The sequence below is a fragment of the Ambystoma mexicanum genome, chromosome 6q (genome assembly GCF_040938575.1).
Source record: "Ambystoma mexicanum isolate Mex_15411 chromosome 6q, UKY_AmexF1_1, whole genome shotgun sequence".
In the NCBI taxonomy this organism is placed as follows: Eukaryota; Metazoa; Chordata; class Amphibia; order Caudata; family Ambystomatidae; genus Ambystoma; species Ambystoma mexicanum.
Window position 1 is genome coordinate 1,399,201,189 of NC_090937.1, and position 14,537 is coordinate 1,399,215,725.

General features: G+C 44.7%; 1 protein-coding gene across 7 annotated transcripts in view; it reads right to left on the reverse strand.

The window, feature by feature from the left end:
* The window catches only part of RGS12 (regulator of G protein signaling 12), a 1,255,576-nt gene that overhangs the window by 280,724 nt on the left and 960,315 nt on the right, over positions 1–14,537 (reverse strand). For all 7 annotated transcript variants that reach the window (XM_069632045.1, XM_069632046.1, XM_069632044.1 and 4 more), the window contains one exon: positions 10,549–10,675. In XM_069632045.1, coding sequence (XP_069488146.1) covers positions 10,549–10,675 — 127 coding nt within the window. The remainder of the gene's footprint in view (positions 1–10,548; positions 10,676–14,537) is intronic.

Here is a 14,537-nt window from a genome sequence, read left to right on the forward strand (position 1 = left end):
GTCTGCTGTGTCATCGCCGCTGCCGTCGTCGTCCATCCCTGTCGCCGTATCCGTCGCTGTAGCCTCTCCTGGCGAGGGGGATGAGGGGTCCACCGGCCTCGCGGGCATGAAGGGCGGAGAGGGGTGGACTCTCCTCCGCTTGTTCGGAGGGTTTTCTGACGGGCCTGGTTCTGGATCCTCCGTCGGGGTCCGTGGTAATCTCGTCCTTATCTCGGTACGTAAGGATTGGATTGCCAACAAAATGGCCACCGAGCTATCCTGGGGCTCGGGCAATGGCTGCTATGGACGGGATGGCCATTCCACTGGGCCCCGTTCGTCCTCCTCGTCGCTATCTTCGATCAGGTCAGCAGGGACCGTCCCCTGGGATCGAACCTTCTCGAACCTCTCGTTGAGGTTTATGAACCTCTCGTTGAGGCCTATGGACCTTTTGTTGAGGCCTCTCTCGGTCTCCACCAGTTTCTCCTCAGAGGCTGATTCCGAGTCTGTAGCGGCCACCACCCCCCCCCTCTTTTTCAGCCGGGGGCTTCACGGGGGTCTTAGCGGTGGGCTGGAAAGAGGATTCCCTCCGCGGCGGCAGGGATACTCTGGGCCCAGAGGCCGTTTCCATTGACGTAGTCTCAGCCGGGTCCGCCAGGGTCGCAGAGACCACTTCGGTAGAGGCCTTAACCGGGTGGATCAAGGCCCTCGCCACCTTAGGTACGTCCTGGGCCTTTGCCTTGAGGGGAGGGTCAACGCCTCGATCCCCCTTCGAGATCGACCGGGTCCGCTCCAGCAGCCTACCCGGGTTCTCGGACTTCCTCTTCCCCGAACCAGAGCGCTGGCTCATGGCCGAACGTGCCGGGGAAGTAGCGCCCTGCTTGGCAACCGAAGAGCCTGACCTTTTGCGCTCCTGGAGCCCGCGGACTCGCGGTGCTTGGCCTTCTGTTGGGCTCCCGTCGCCGGGGCGCCCTCAAAGGACTTAGAAGCCCGCTCAACCTTCTTCTTCGCCTTCTCGCTTGCTGTGCCCTTCTCCAGCCAGGAGGCGAGGCGGGAACGACGATCTTGTTTGGTCCGTTCCGAAAAGGTTCTTGCAGAACGCACAGTCCTTCTCCATGTGCATCTTGTCCCTATGGAGGCAGTAGAGATATCGCAAATGCTCGTCCTCCTTGAAAATGTTATATAATCCGCATCCAGGGCAGTTCCTGAACAGCTTGGATCCGGGCGTCGAGCTTCCTTTGTCCTGGGCCATGTCCGTTGAGGTAGGCCGCAGATCTTCTGAAATCCTCCAAGAAGTGTAAACTCGATGAAAACTTCACCCTTGAGGGGTGTAGAAGAATTCCGAAACGGGTCCCCGTTATCGGAAGTAGAAACGGTGGAGCTTGAGGCTCGATTAAACCTAAAAAATGAGAAATCTCCTGAAAAAGCGTGAAAACGCAGTAAAAAACTTGAGAGGTAAACACGAGGACTCCCAACACTTGAGCGTGCGGTAAAAATATGAAGAAGGCTGCCGGAGGCGGGGCTTAGGGAGAGGGCAGTCATTGGCTGGGGGCAGTATGACCCAGAGATCAGTGATTGGTTACTACTAAGAAAGACAGATCAGAAACGAAACTGATACTGATTTTTTCTTTACCGAGGATTCCCAGCCTGACGACGGGGAATATTCATGAGCATGTGAATCCATGCCAGACCCCATGCTGGAGAAGTAAACTAACTCAATCCCAGCCACTAGGATAGGCCTAGGACGGGATCCTTGACTAGGCTTCTGCCGACCAAAGTCAGGAAAGAGTTGTTTATGAACAGTACTTTACGCCCATGTAACCCTATGGAGAATAGGTATATTAACTTACCCTCCTGACTCTGGTTTCTCCAGAGACCAATGCTGAGGGTCTGGAATCCATTGGGTACACAATCTTCTGTGTTTGGACTCGTCGAGGAAGGTCGAGGGGTTGCAGGTGCAGAGGTTACTTTTGAATGCAGGATTTTGTTTTGGTTGGTCGCAGTGATTAGGAATCGGTTCCAGACTCCTTCGAGCTGAACACCCAAACAAAGAAAAATTGAAGACTTCTGCAGTACAAGTGACCTCAGCATGCCTAAAGGATGCAAAGAAGAGTCATGCGGCGACAGGCAACCTTCCAGGGATGATGTATCTGTTCATGCAAAAGGCTGAAAATGCAGGAGCAGGTATGTTGTTGTACAAGTTGAAGATCGTCCAAGTTCAAATGATGCAGTAGGAACGGCAATGCCTGCAGCCAAGTAACCCAGGAGAGAGATTGTCAGTCCACCAGTTGGTCCAGGGACACTTCCAAAGGATCAGAAGGCATGGATCCACAAGCTAGGATTGGGACTGCTTGTACCCACTTTTGCAGGAGTCGGAGCACCGACAAGTGACTTCTTGGGATCAGGCAGAGGAGCAGGGCTTCACAGGGACTTCACTGGAGTTTGTGCAGGTCAGCTGCAGGGGTCGTCCTCACGTCATTAGACTGCTGCTACACTTCATAAAGGGCTTGTCTCCAATGTGATCCTTTAATCTAAGATCTGTAATGGAAGCTCACCCAGGTCTAACCAGGGGTGTTGCTAGGTCTGGAAAAGATCAGGGGCTAAGCTAATGTCGGAACTGGCAGGATTCGGGGTGAACTACAGCCTTTTGGTTGTAGTCTTTGAGCTTCTATCCGGGGCTACAACTAAAAGACCCGAGGCTATAGCCCCCTCAGCCCCCTGCCCCCAGCAACGCCTCTGGGTCTAACAATGTTAAGGATGTGCACCATTCAAACAGGCAAGCTCATCCTAGGCAAATTGTAAAAGTAACCAAAAAGCCATTGTAGAAAAGTTATAATGATACAAAGTATCCTAGCCGCACTTCACTTTAGGTGATGTGTGCACTTGTAACAATACAAGAAATTCACAAAGAGAGACATAGCCTCTCAGTACTGATAGTCTTAAGGACTAACCAGTTCCCACAAGTATTAATAAAAAGATAAGGGAAGTAAATCAGAAGGATTTACTGACCTCCAGAAATTAAGGACAGCAGTCTTAACAAACCAGAAATAAAGAGTGTCCAGGAGTAGTCTTTGAGAGGAAAGCAGAAAAAAGAAAATATTTTCTAAGTAAGTATACCAAAGTGACTTTAAGGAGAGTTCCAGTGTCAGGTCACAGTTCATTGGAAGTAATATGAAAAGTTAAAGGGCCATCCACACTACTGGAGGCAAGTCTGAAACATCCATAGGTACAAATGCTGCAATGATCAACTCCAGGGAAGGCCACAGGAGACCCAAGGAGCAGTTCTAGAGGTCAGAAGATGGACCCCAGAGGAAGAAGTTGCAATACAGGAGGACCCTCAATGGAAGTCTAGGGGAATCGCTGTAATGAATGTCCTCCAAGGAATCTCTGCCATTGACCAGGGGTGAATATCGTGACAAGAAACCTTTCCCAGGACGGCAAGGTATGTACTAATATCTGGGATTTTAGTGGAAACTTTTCCAGAGACCCGAAAACATCATATATGTGAACTGCTCTTTTGCACAGTTGAGGTTTTCAGGAACCGTTTTCTAGGACCTTGCACTCTGTACCACGGATGATCCTAGTGACACAGGTGATGAACAAAGGCTCTACCTAGGCAATCTACATTCAATTCAGCAGTGGCCAAACCACTGTAGATAGCCAATATTGCCACCTAAGTGTTAAGAACATCAAAATTGGGGAACCTCACTGCTAAAATCTCCTTCAGCAGGTTGGCAGAGCTGCTACCTCCAAATTACAGGAACCAGCGAGCAAGAAAGAGAGTTAGGGGCAGAGAAGAACCTACAAACCCCTGTGGAAGAGGCTTGGTTGGTACTGGGGCTGTCACTTAGCCAAAGCCACCCACAGGACGTGAGAGTGTTAGTCCAGGGTCCTATACTAGCCTAAACCAGTTAGGGCCAATACGGAGGCTCACAAAGAGACCACATGTTCAGAACAGCCCTTTTGACACGTTTTGACACCTACACAAAGGGAAGATCTAGAAAAGAAAATGGCTGGGAGCAAGGTTTAAAAAAACATTCTTACACCAATGACAACCAAAAAGGTACACTGGGCCACCAATGCTGTAAAATGAGTTGCACTCTTAGCGAAGCCACAATTAAAGCACAACCATCACCCACCTATTCCCTAAAAACAATTTAAATTGACACAATCATACTAGGGCAGATACTGGGCACATTAGGATGACCCAATACCATTTACCTTGTATAAGGTATTATGGACGTATTGGCAGGGGGACTTTCTGAAGTCCCTCCGGCCAACAGAAAGTGATGAAAGAACCAATAAAGACGGGGAGGAAAAGCAAAATGTTGATGTGTCTCAAAAAGGGGCCATTGAATCCACAAAATAGGAATACTGGCCTAACACACAGGAACAAAAATAAAATTGAACACTCAAGTTGGTAATTCTTACACGCTCATTGTTAACTAGCACATGTTTGCATTGATTCGGGCTGTGGCACTCATCTTTGCCTCACACACGGAATGATTTCAGGGGCCGGTAATAGGAGAAGAACTAATGTGTGAGCCCACTGGGGTTGTACAGGGCTGAGTGGATCCGGCCCATACCACCCCATGGCACCATGTCACATAGCGCGTGGTCGGATCTGGCCTGCACTCACTCACTCACAGCAAAACAGTGGCCTTTAAGTCAAGCTACATGTAAAGTGCTGCATTCAAGGTTAGTATATTTTGCACTAAACTATTCCAGTGTAGTTGGTTGCAACAGCAGAAAAAGAAATTCATTCAATGCATATACATATTGCTGTACAATTCACACCTTAACAAATATCACATAACGTTACTTGTGTGATGTAGAATTTTTTAGTACAATTCTTCCCTCTTTCTGAATCTCCCAGAATTTTGTTGCTGGACTATTGGATTTTTGGACCTTGGGAACCCCTTTGACCTCTTTTGGGTACTTATTAATGAAGTTATGCTTTCCTTCATGTTTTCTGGCATCTACATTTTACTACTGCAGTAAAGAGTTTATTAGTGTATTAGAGGTGACTCTTTTCTGCACTAAGACGTCCCGTCAGCCAAGTCGTGGACCGAGAGCTGAAGAGAAGCAGACCGGACGACAACTGTCATTGACCCCAAGCCTGTGAAGGGCATTGACACACCAGTACTGTGAAGATCCACTGATGGGCGTCCCACTGCTCGAGCGCATCTGTCTGTTCCTTCCAAAGCTCCTTCTTCAGTCATCCAGGCCAAGAAATCCGAGCCAGGGACGACTGTCGCCTCACCTTGGGGACCAGCCTGCTGCATCAAGTTCTTCATTGCAAAGGTACTGTCCCAAGCCTAGGTACTTTCCTTGGTCTCGCTGTTTTTGCTTGTGTTTTTGGAGGGCTGCAGTTACGCTCCCCGCTCTAGTACCCCCCTGAGTCCCTAACAGGGGTGAACCACCCATTGGGCTCTAAATTGATAAACTAACTTACCTACAAAACCAGAGGAAATCTTCATAGGCTCTGCTCTGTCTGCTACTTACTTGCTTCTTTCCTCCTCAGCTCTTGGTCACCGGACCCCCAGTGCTCCCCTTGATTCTGTGAGACGCACCTAGTATAGAGATTGACTTTTAAAGATTTGTTAAGTAGGGGTTAACTGAAGTTCCAAGAGTTGATCTAATGCTTGCTATTACGTATCAGTAGTTTTCTCACTTTGTGCTGCTTTACATTTTTTATTTAAAGTGTGCTACCTTTTATTCTACTGTGATAATGCTGTGTTAATAGTACTTACTTAATTTACTGTTACAGTTCTAGTGTATATAAAATAAATAACTATTTTTATATAACTGCTAATGTGTCAATGTTTCCTCGACTGAGTGTATGCTCTAAGTACTGTGTGCCTGACTACAGCCCTTCTCCCTCCTTAGACTGAGATTGGATGCTCAATCATTTCTACCAAACATTTGGTTAGTACAGGCCTACACTAAGAGGTACAAAAGAAGGATAACAACAAGCTACCTTTCGATATCCTCACCGGAGGTAACAAAACTGGCTCTCAAACCATTTCCATGTGTTCACAAACCATCTTTTAGCAAATAAACCACCGTCTTTTAGCAAATATAAAGAGATGGAAGGCTCAGTTTTAACAAAAATATCTCATATATTTATTATATTCTGTAATAAAACAGACCATTTGGTCACATTTGCAAATCTCATCAAACATAAAACATAAAAAGAGACAGTTGATCAACAATTTGGATCTTTGTGTTCATTCACATAATACGTTATAACAAAAGTGATGTTAGTAGCACATGGGTGACTTTGAATTAGCCCATTAGTATTTGCGCTAAACAATCCCCATTTCTCTTGTGTTTTACACTAAGAGGTGTGACCCAGTTACCGGCAGTAACTTGTGTGAAACTCCCTAACACTTGCATGGTCTATTCGCAGTGTAGAGTGGCACAACAGGTATAATAATACAATGTAGCAAAACAAAATAGCATACAGTAGCATAAAAAAACAGAGCATTGAATACTAACATAACAGCATATAATACCAATCGTAACGTCATGCCATGGTTGTCTACCATGAACACATTGCATCCCTGATAAGTAAGTGTTTTGTATTAAACCACATATCACCTTTCTCCACTTCAACACCTGCCTTGTGGACAGCTGAGTTCTGGCCTTGTATTGATTGGTACCAAGATTTCCTCAATGGCCTATGGGTCATTTCATCTAGTATCTGAAGGGGACCAACCAGTGTTAGCTAATTGGTGGATTCCAGTTCTTCACAGTCCTGAATGCTTTGCTGTGAAAAATAGGCTTGGTTTCCCCTTCCTGAAAAAGCAAGGAGCATTTGAATTTGAACACAGATCAAGCAGAAAGAGGTAATGCTAAACTCCTTCCAGCGTCACATCATTTGAATCTGAAGAAAAGTAGCTGTGCTGGGCTCTGGCAGTCCCCAAGAGTGTGCACAGTAGACCATAACTAGCCGCAAAAGCCCAGGATGCAGAAACAAGAGAGCTGGGTTGGTCTACGGGCACTCTCAAATAAGATGGACTATAATATGTGGCTCCTCCATGATCACTGAGTGGACAGGCTGTCTGTAAGATCTTGGGGCCCTCTAGGAGGTACACGAGATGGGTTTACTGGTGGTGAAAGCTGGATCACTCATGGGTGGAGGCTGAGCTCTTCTGGGAGTCATCTGCATAATCCAAACCTATTCACTCTTCTCTACCTAGACCACAATTACGTCCTCCTGTTAGGAGAAGGTGGCTGTCTGATCTTGGAACTAAAGGGGTGCAGAGTCTGATTCCCAGAAAGCATAAGGGATGAGGGAGAAAAGGCTGTGTTATATTCTGATGGAACTACTGGAAAGCAACGGATTGAGACTTTTAAAATATATGTTATGATTACCTGCCCTTTCCCTAGCTGTCCCGGAAGATGTCACCATTAATAGACGAGATAGAGAAACATCTAAAGGGGGAGGCATAGCCTTCATCTGTAAATGTAACTTAAGACATGAGAGCAACTGAACTTACGCCTCTGCTCTCCGCTGAACTTCTCACAGTCAAACTACGTTTATCAGCCTCTCGCAGCATGTCCATGCATCTTGTCTACAGACCCCCAGGCCCTCTAGGGACTTTTGAAGAAGACATAACAACCCTCCTTTAACACGAACACTAAACCAGGGTCCCAAACTATCATACTTGGAGACTTTAACCTAGGTTTGAACGATCCTAGTGATGCCAATGCCACCATCCTAGCAAATACTATCACAGAAGCTGGCCTCACTCTCAGGAAAATGGACCCACACACATAAAAGGCTGCACGCTGGATTGGCTCGCAGATATCAACTGCATATCCTGCATAACAACCAATGAACCATGTGTGTGATCAGATCACAACCTGATCACATTCACCATTCAAGACAGTCAACAAACTAACTCGGCTAGGTCTATGGCCCCACCCGCCCTACCAAGAAATGAGAAAAACATAACAGTTCCCAACTTCCTACCTCTGATCCAATCCATCACTAATCCAGTGAACCTACCCTTTGATCCAACAGACTTGGTTGACCTGTATAATAATACGATCAACTCTGCTATTGAATCCAATGCAACACTTAGACTCAGCAGAGAAATAAATTGCTCACTTGAACTCTTGGTTTACTCCTAGCCTAAAAGTTTACATGCTGTAGCCAGATGGAAAAATAACCCGTCTGATGAGAACAAGAATGATCTCACCTCCCTGGCAGGCAGGTACAAAAAGGAAATGATTCAAACTAAAAAAGATACTTTCAACGAAATAATTAAAAAAGCTAGCTCGAGTACCAGAGAAATCTTCTCCATCCTAAGGGAATTAGAATCCCCTGTCACTCCCAACGACTCTTATATCAAAAACAAAACTTGGTGCACTGACATCCAAGATACCCTTTGTAATAAAATATCCATGCTTCAAGAGAAAATTGTAGCCAAGAAAACTACTTTACACACGATTGCCCTAGAAACACAAGAAGTCAATTCCATTTCAACTATTGAGGCTGAAAATATCATCACCTCTCTCAAACCCTCCATGTGTCTTGCGGACACTTGCCCAGCACCTATTATTAAAGAAGCTGTTAAGAACCTAGCTCCTTTCATCACCATATTCATCAGCTCCTCCTTCAAATCATGCCCAGTTCCCACTAATCTCAAAAACGCTTGGGTACTACCCTTACTCAAAAAACCGAACTTAGACCCCAGCATTCCCACTAATTACAGGCCAATCACAACCGTACCGTTCGTCCTCAAAACCCTTGATAAGGCTGCTAGATTAAATCCTACCTGGAGATTAACAATTTATTAGGCACCCGCCAATCAGGCTTCAGACCTAGACACGGGACCAGGAGGGCCCTTATTGACCTGAAGAACCAATTGGATGACCGGAAAGACAAAGGAGAAGCTTCCATTCTTCTCCTTCTGGACTTATCTGCTGGGTTCGACCTGGTGTACCACAAAGTCCTGTGCAATCACCTAAAATCAGCTGCCCACTTCTCCAAGGAAGCTACTACATGGGTAGGTTCATTTCGGGATACCAGATCCATGAGAACATTCACACCTTCCTCCGCAGCAGACCCAGTAACTATTACATGTGGAGTACCACAGGGTTCCTGTGTCTCTCCAACCATGTATAATATATGTACCAAGCCCCTCTTCGATATACTAGACAATCTGGGTGTCTCATACACCAATTATGCTGACGACACCCAGATTCTCATCCCTATCCAAGGAGACTATGACAAAGATGTAGCCTTGATCAATAAAATGTACTTAATCATACAAACATGTATGGCCACTCATGGATTATGCCTCAATGACGAAAAGACGGAGCTCTTAATCGTTGGATCAACTAATAGACTGAATAAACTCTCTCCCCAATATAACTCTTTCATCATTGATGGAATTAAGTTTAAAGTATCCAGGGAAGTAAAGACCTAAGGTTTATATTTGGACTCTGCACTTATCCTCAATAAACAAGTCAACACTACAGCCTCTGCCACCGGTTACACTTGTAAACTAATCCACGCATGCAAACCATTCCTGTCCACAGAAAGCTGAATTATGGTTGCTCAGGCACTAATTCTATCTAAGCTGGATTACTGCAATGCCCTATATTTGGGCACCAGCAAACACAACACTAATAAACTCCAGACACTCCAAAATAATGCCTTAGAATCTGCCTTAGGAATCCCAAAATCTCAGCATATCTCCCACGATAGACGCTCCACCAACTGGCTCTCCATAAACGACAGAATCAAGCTTAAATCACTAAACCTTACTCACAAATGTCTTACTAACAAGGCCCCACTATACCTTGCGGATAGATTTACCAAACACTTCAGAACGACCCATCAGAAAGGCGCAATCCAATAGCCTTAGAATCCCCAATTTCAAAATAAAAAAAAACAGGAGGCTCGAGCGTTCCAGTCCTGGCGGTGCAATTATGAAACCCATCCCATTCCTTAAGAGCTACATCTCCCTTCCACTCTTTCAAGAGTAATGTTAAGAGGTGTTGCACTCCCGTGACCTGTGACCGCATGTGTCCAATGAACCCTATCCTGCCTACAGCATCACAACAAAAGAAAATGTAATTATCGTATCTAATGTAAAAAAAATGTATACTTCTGTAATAAGTTATATATGTATGTAAATGTTCTTTTTGTATGTCCATATCATCTGTAACCTATGAAACCTGTAATGAGCCCAGATGCTTTATAAATGAATAAACAATACAATACAATGATTGTATTTTGTGAGTAAGCAGGACATACTGTTGGATGGAGAAGTAATGTTTACTTTGTGGGTGCAAAGGCAGACTGAAGACATTTCAGGGTTGAAGTGTAGCTGCCCTTTTGAGTGTAGCATGCCAGCAGATCCCAAATGGTGGAAAGAAACTACACTTAAGTATTCAGACATCAACCCTCCACACACTGACCCCTTACCCCAAACATACTCATACCAACTGAAGACTGCCCCTCTGCTGGGCTGGTTAATTGTTTGGGCTGTGCACACAATAGCTAAATACACATGACAGTATTTCGACTGGTTGCACAAATAAATTACTTACTAGTCTTGCCACTAGTTCATTAAGATTCAGTCCATATTTCGCAACCACAGGCCGCAGTACTTCTGTTACTGGTTTGGTGGGTTTGGCTTTCAACCCAACAGAACGATTAATTGGAACGAGATCCAGGCTGAAAATGATACACAATGAAGATCAGTGTTTTTTCTTCCTTTCTGGATGAAGTTAAATAACAAATTGCTTTTCCTTCTATCCTGTTCCCATAGGAAATATTTTATAGTGCTGTTTGCAGCTACGTACATTAATTTTCTGGGCCAATTCATCTGCATTCCGAGAAACCTCTCTGCCACATAATTGCTGAACATCAGTAGCCATTAACTTATAGTTACAAGCTGCAAAAATGTTGACTTTCTTCCTCGCATTCACTTCTTTGGACATTTATCAACATATTTGCTGGGACAACTTCAACACTCGGTTAACAACTGACCGCTTACATGGCAACTGTTCTTGAAAGCACATATCTGAACTGGACATGCTAACAATAGGGATACCATGATATGAGTCACAGCAAAGCTTCCCATATAGTACAAATACATAACATTATCTGCAATTCTTCGTTCCTTAACTTCATTTTGCTCTCAACTACCACATGCTAGCATAATGTAAAACATTGAATTATGAGAACCTAGAAAAACTGATGAGAATATTTATTTCTGTTTAAATCTCAGCTTAAAATCATGAAAGCTAACTCTAAATACAAAAAGTGGAAAGAATGACCTATCAAATAAGTAAAGATTGTGACAAGTGTAATCCAGCCGGAAAAGAGGTCAAGGAAGAAAAAAGTGATTTACCAATCCCAAACACTTGTGTTAGCCAGGTAGATTCCATCAGCTGAAGGTGAACCATAGAAAGTACATATACAAATTGTAACACATACTGATTCATACAACGGAAAAGAAGTGCAAGTTTAACATACGATTTGAAGGGATCATTCTTATAAGACGAATATTGCTTACCAGTAATCGACTTTCTGAAGCTTGTATCTGCTTACAGTCACATGCTTTGCATAGGCTGCCATCTAGTCGTCAGCTTGGAGTATAATATTTGCTTTTTCAAAGTCAAAAAACATAGACAGGTGCGTTCCAGTCACACTATCCCTATTCTACGTGTACACTTCTCAAAAGGACATGCCTTAAAAGGTTGAAAGGCTTTACTGTTCCAAAGGTTCAATTTATGTATTTATTTCACTGTTTTCGAAAGGTGACCGTAGCAAAATATTTCACTTCAGAACAAACGAGTAGGGAAGGAGGCAGGTTAAGGGATCAGAATGGGATTATATGGCTATACCCATGCAAGACCAAAGGTTGCACCAATATTTTATACTGAAATTAAGTTTAAATCGCCAATGGTCTTGTCACATATACAAGCATATAACAGGTAAGCAGGATAAGGAGAAGCCTCCAGTATAGACAATATATATCTGCTAGGAAAGGGTAGCGTTTATTTTTTTGTAAAGTCATGCCTGGGACAAGAATTTAGAAAGCCCACCTTTCGTGAACCCATTAGGTTTAGCCTAGACTACCCAAAGATTTGGTAGCAATGGCTGAGCAGCCGGGCTTAGTCTAGGAGGGATGAGGGCTGTAGTGAGGCACACAGAAATCTGAGCATACAATTATTCAAGGAAACACTTACACACTAGCAGTTATACAAAAATATAAGTATTTGTTTTTATATACACTAAGTCTTATAACATTAAGTAAGATAAGTACTATCACACAGTTGTATAAACACAGAAGCACTATCCAAAGGCTAAAAATACTTTAGAACATTTAAGTAGCAGAAACGCATGAAACAAGTATGCACACTTTAGACCAACTTGTGTAACTTTAGTTAACCCCTACTTAGCCAATTTTAGGAAGTCAAACCCAATCCTAGGTTAGTCTCACAAAGTCAGGGGGGAAATTGGGGTCCAGGGACCAAGGGCTGAGGGAGAAAAGGCAGGTAAGCATTGGACAAGGCAGAGTCTGTGAAGATTTCTTCAAGTTTACAGGTGAGTATCAGTTAGGCTTATTTTGGTAATGAGCACAACGGGTTGTCCACCCCAATGTAGGTCAGTGAAGGGATGTAAGTAACAGCTTAACTGCACCCTCTGAAGCACAGGAACAACAAAGCAGGCCCTAGATAAGTATTAGTGGCTGAACAGTACCTTCTATGCAAAGAAAGAAGCTGGTGCAGCAGGATGGTCCCTACAGAGAGATGACAGCAGACGCCCGGTTCAGAATTCTTGACGACTGAAGATAAGAACTGGTTGATGGATCTGGTGTTTGCACTCGAGCAGTTGGATGCCCAGCAGAAGATCTTCGCAGCACTGGCTCGTTGGTCCATCATTCAAGGCTTGGTTGAAGGGCGGTTGTCGTGCAGTGGAATTTGTGCCCTTTCCCGGCCCTCGACTCGGCTGAGGGAACTTTCAGGAGCAGGATCTAGTCACTTGATGTGCAGAAGTTTTAGACAGAACAGTGCACAGACAACATTGAACAGAAAAATGGCACAGGACCTCGGGTATTGAACAATTGTCAGCCGTGGAGGTCGCAGCCCACCCTGGCATGGCGCAAAATGCAGTTTGGCCTGGGACTGTTAAGTCCCACTAGTCCCAGGAAGGAAGTCATCCTCTATGGGGCGTCCTTGTCACACAGAAGTTGAGGCCGGGACTGCAGCGGTTACTCAACCGCTCTGGCGGTCGCTGGAAGTTGCTGCGAACGTCCTTCAGATCTTCAGTTCCAATGGTCGACTGAGTTTCTGCTACAGTACCCTCGTCTTTTATTCAGGAAAACTGGCTGAGCCCACAAATCACCAAACAGGCATTCATTCAAACTTGGGAAGGGGGGGTGGGGGGTGGTTGTCCAGTGTGTTAGGCAGAAACCTATGCAGTTCCCTTAGGGACCACTGCAAAATGTTTAAGACCACAGGTGTTAGCAGTAAACTCAATTGGTAGCAGTCTGCACCACCCAGAGTTACCTGGTAGCTGTGGCTGTGCAGTCAGACTTCTCTCAAGAAGAGTTAGGCAGTATATAGAGTATACACATTAGGTACAAAAATACAGTAGCACAAGCAAACACTGACCAGAGCTTTGGTATAAAAGTATATAATTATTTATTTAAAAACACACTTGTAAAAATACACTGGCACGAATATGACAAGCAAGTTCAAACACAGTCACTAGGAATATATACACCTCCCTGATTAAATTATTCAACAAGTCTAAGTTAAGACGCCACTTATTTGCAAAACAGGGGTGAGCGCGTAACCTTAGATGGCACTCTAATAATTCAGTTTAAAAAGGGAGAGAAATAGGAAAACACACATTACCAACACTTTTAAAGAACCACAGCAAGACAAGCAAGGTAGGGTCTACTGTAGAGCAAAAAGTTCATTGGCCAGGCCCACTCTTGGAGAGAGCAAGGCGGAATGTGCCCAAGATCACACAGTTGAAGTACACTTTAGAAGTCTTGCAGATAGTTCAAAAACGAGTTGGATCAGTTCAGAAAAGTTAGTCAACAGGTCCGAGGTCACCCCAGGATAGAGAGAGACCAGATGAGCGTAACACTCAGCACAAACTGGTTCCTGGCAGGCACACTGTAGGACAAAGACCAGGGGAGTTTTGGTCACCTTCCCCACTTCCTGTCTTTTCAGGCATTCAGGGAGCCTTGGCAGGCTTTCGAAGAAAAGCCCACAAAAACCAAAAGACCTCCCCAACCCAGGCAGGTAGAAGAAGGCTATAGAAAGACCAAGTTACCATGAATAGGGCCTCAAAAAGTACAGCCATCAATTTAGGCAACTGGTGACCCTTGTGTCCGTTATCGCGGCTCTGAAGGCAGCCTGTGACAAAAAGTCATGCAAAAAGGTACATTGCCACCAGCCTGTCAGATGAACTTGGAACAGTAACTAAAAGTTAGGGAGAAAAGGGAGACAATGGGCCTCATTACAAGTCCGGTGGTAAGCCGCCAGTGCTACCAGCGAGTTTCCGTCGGACTGAA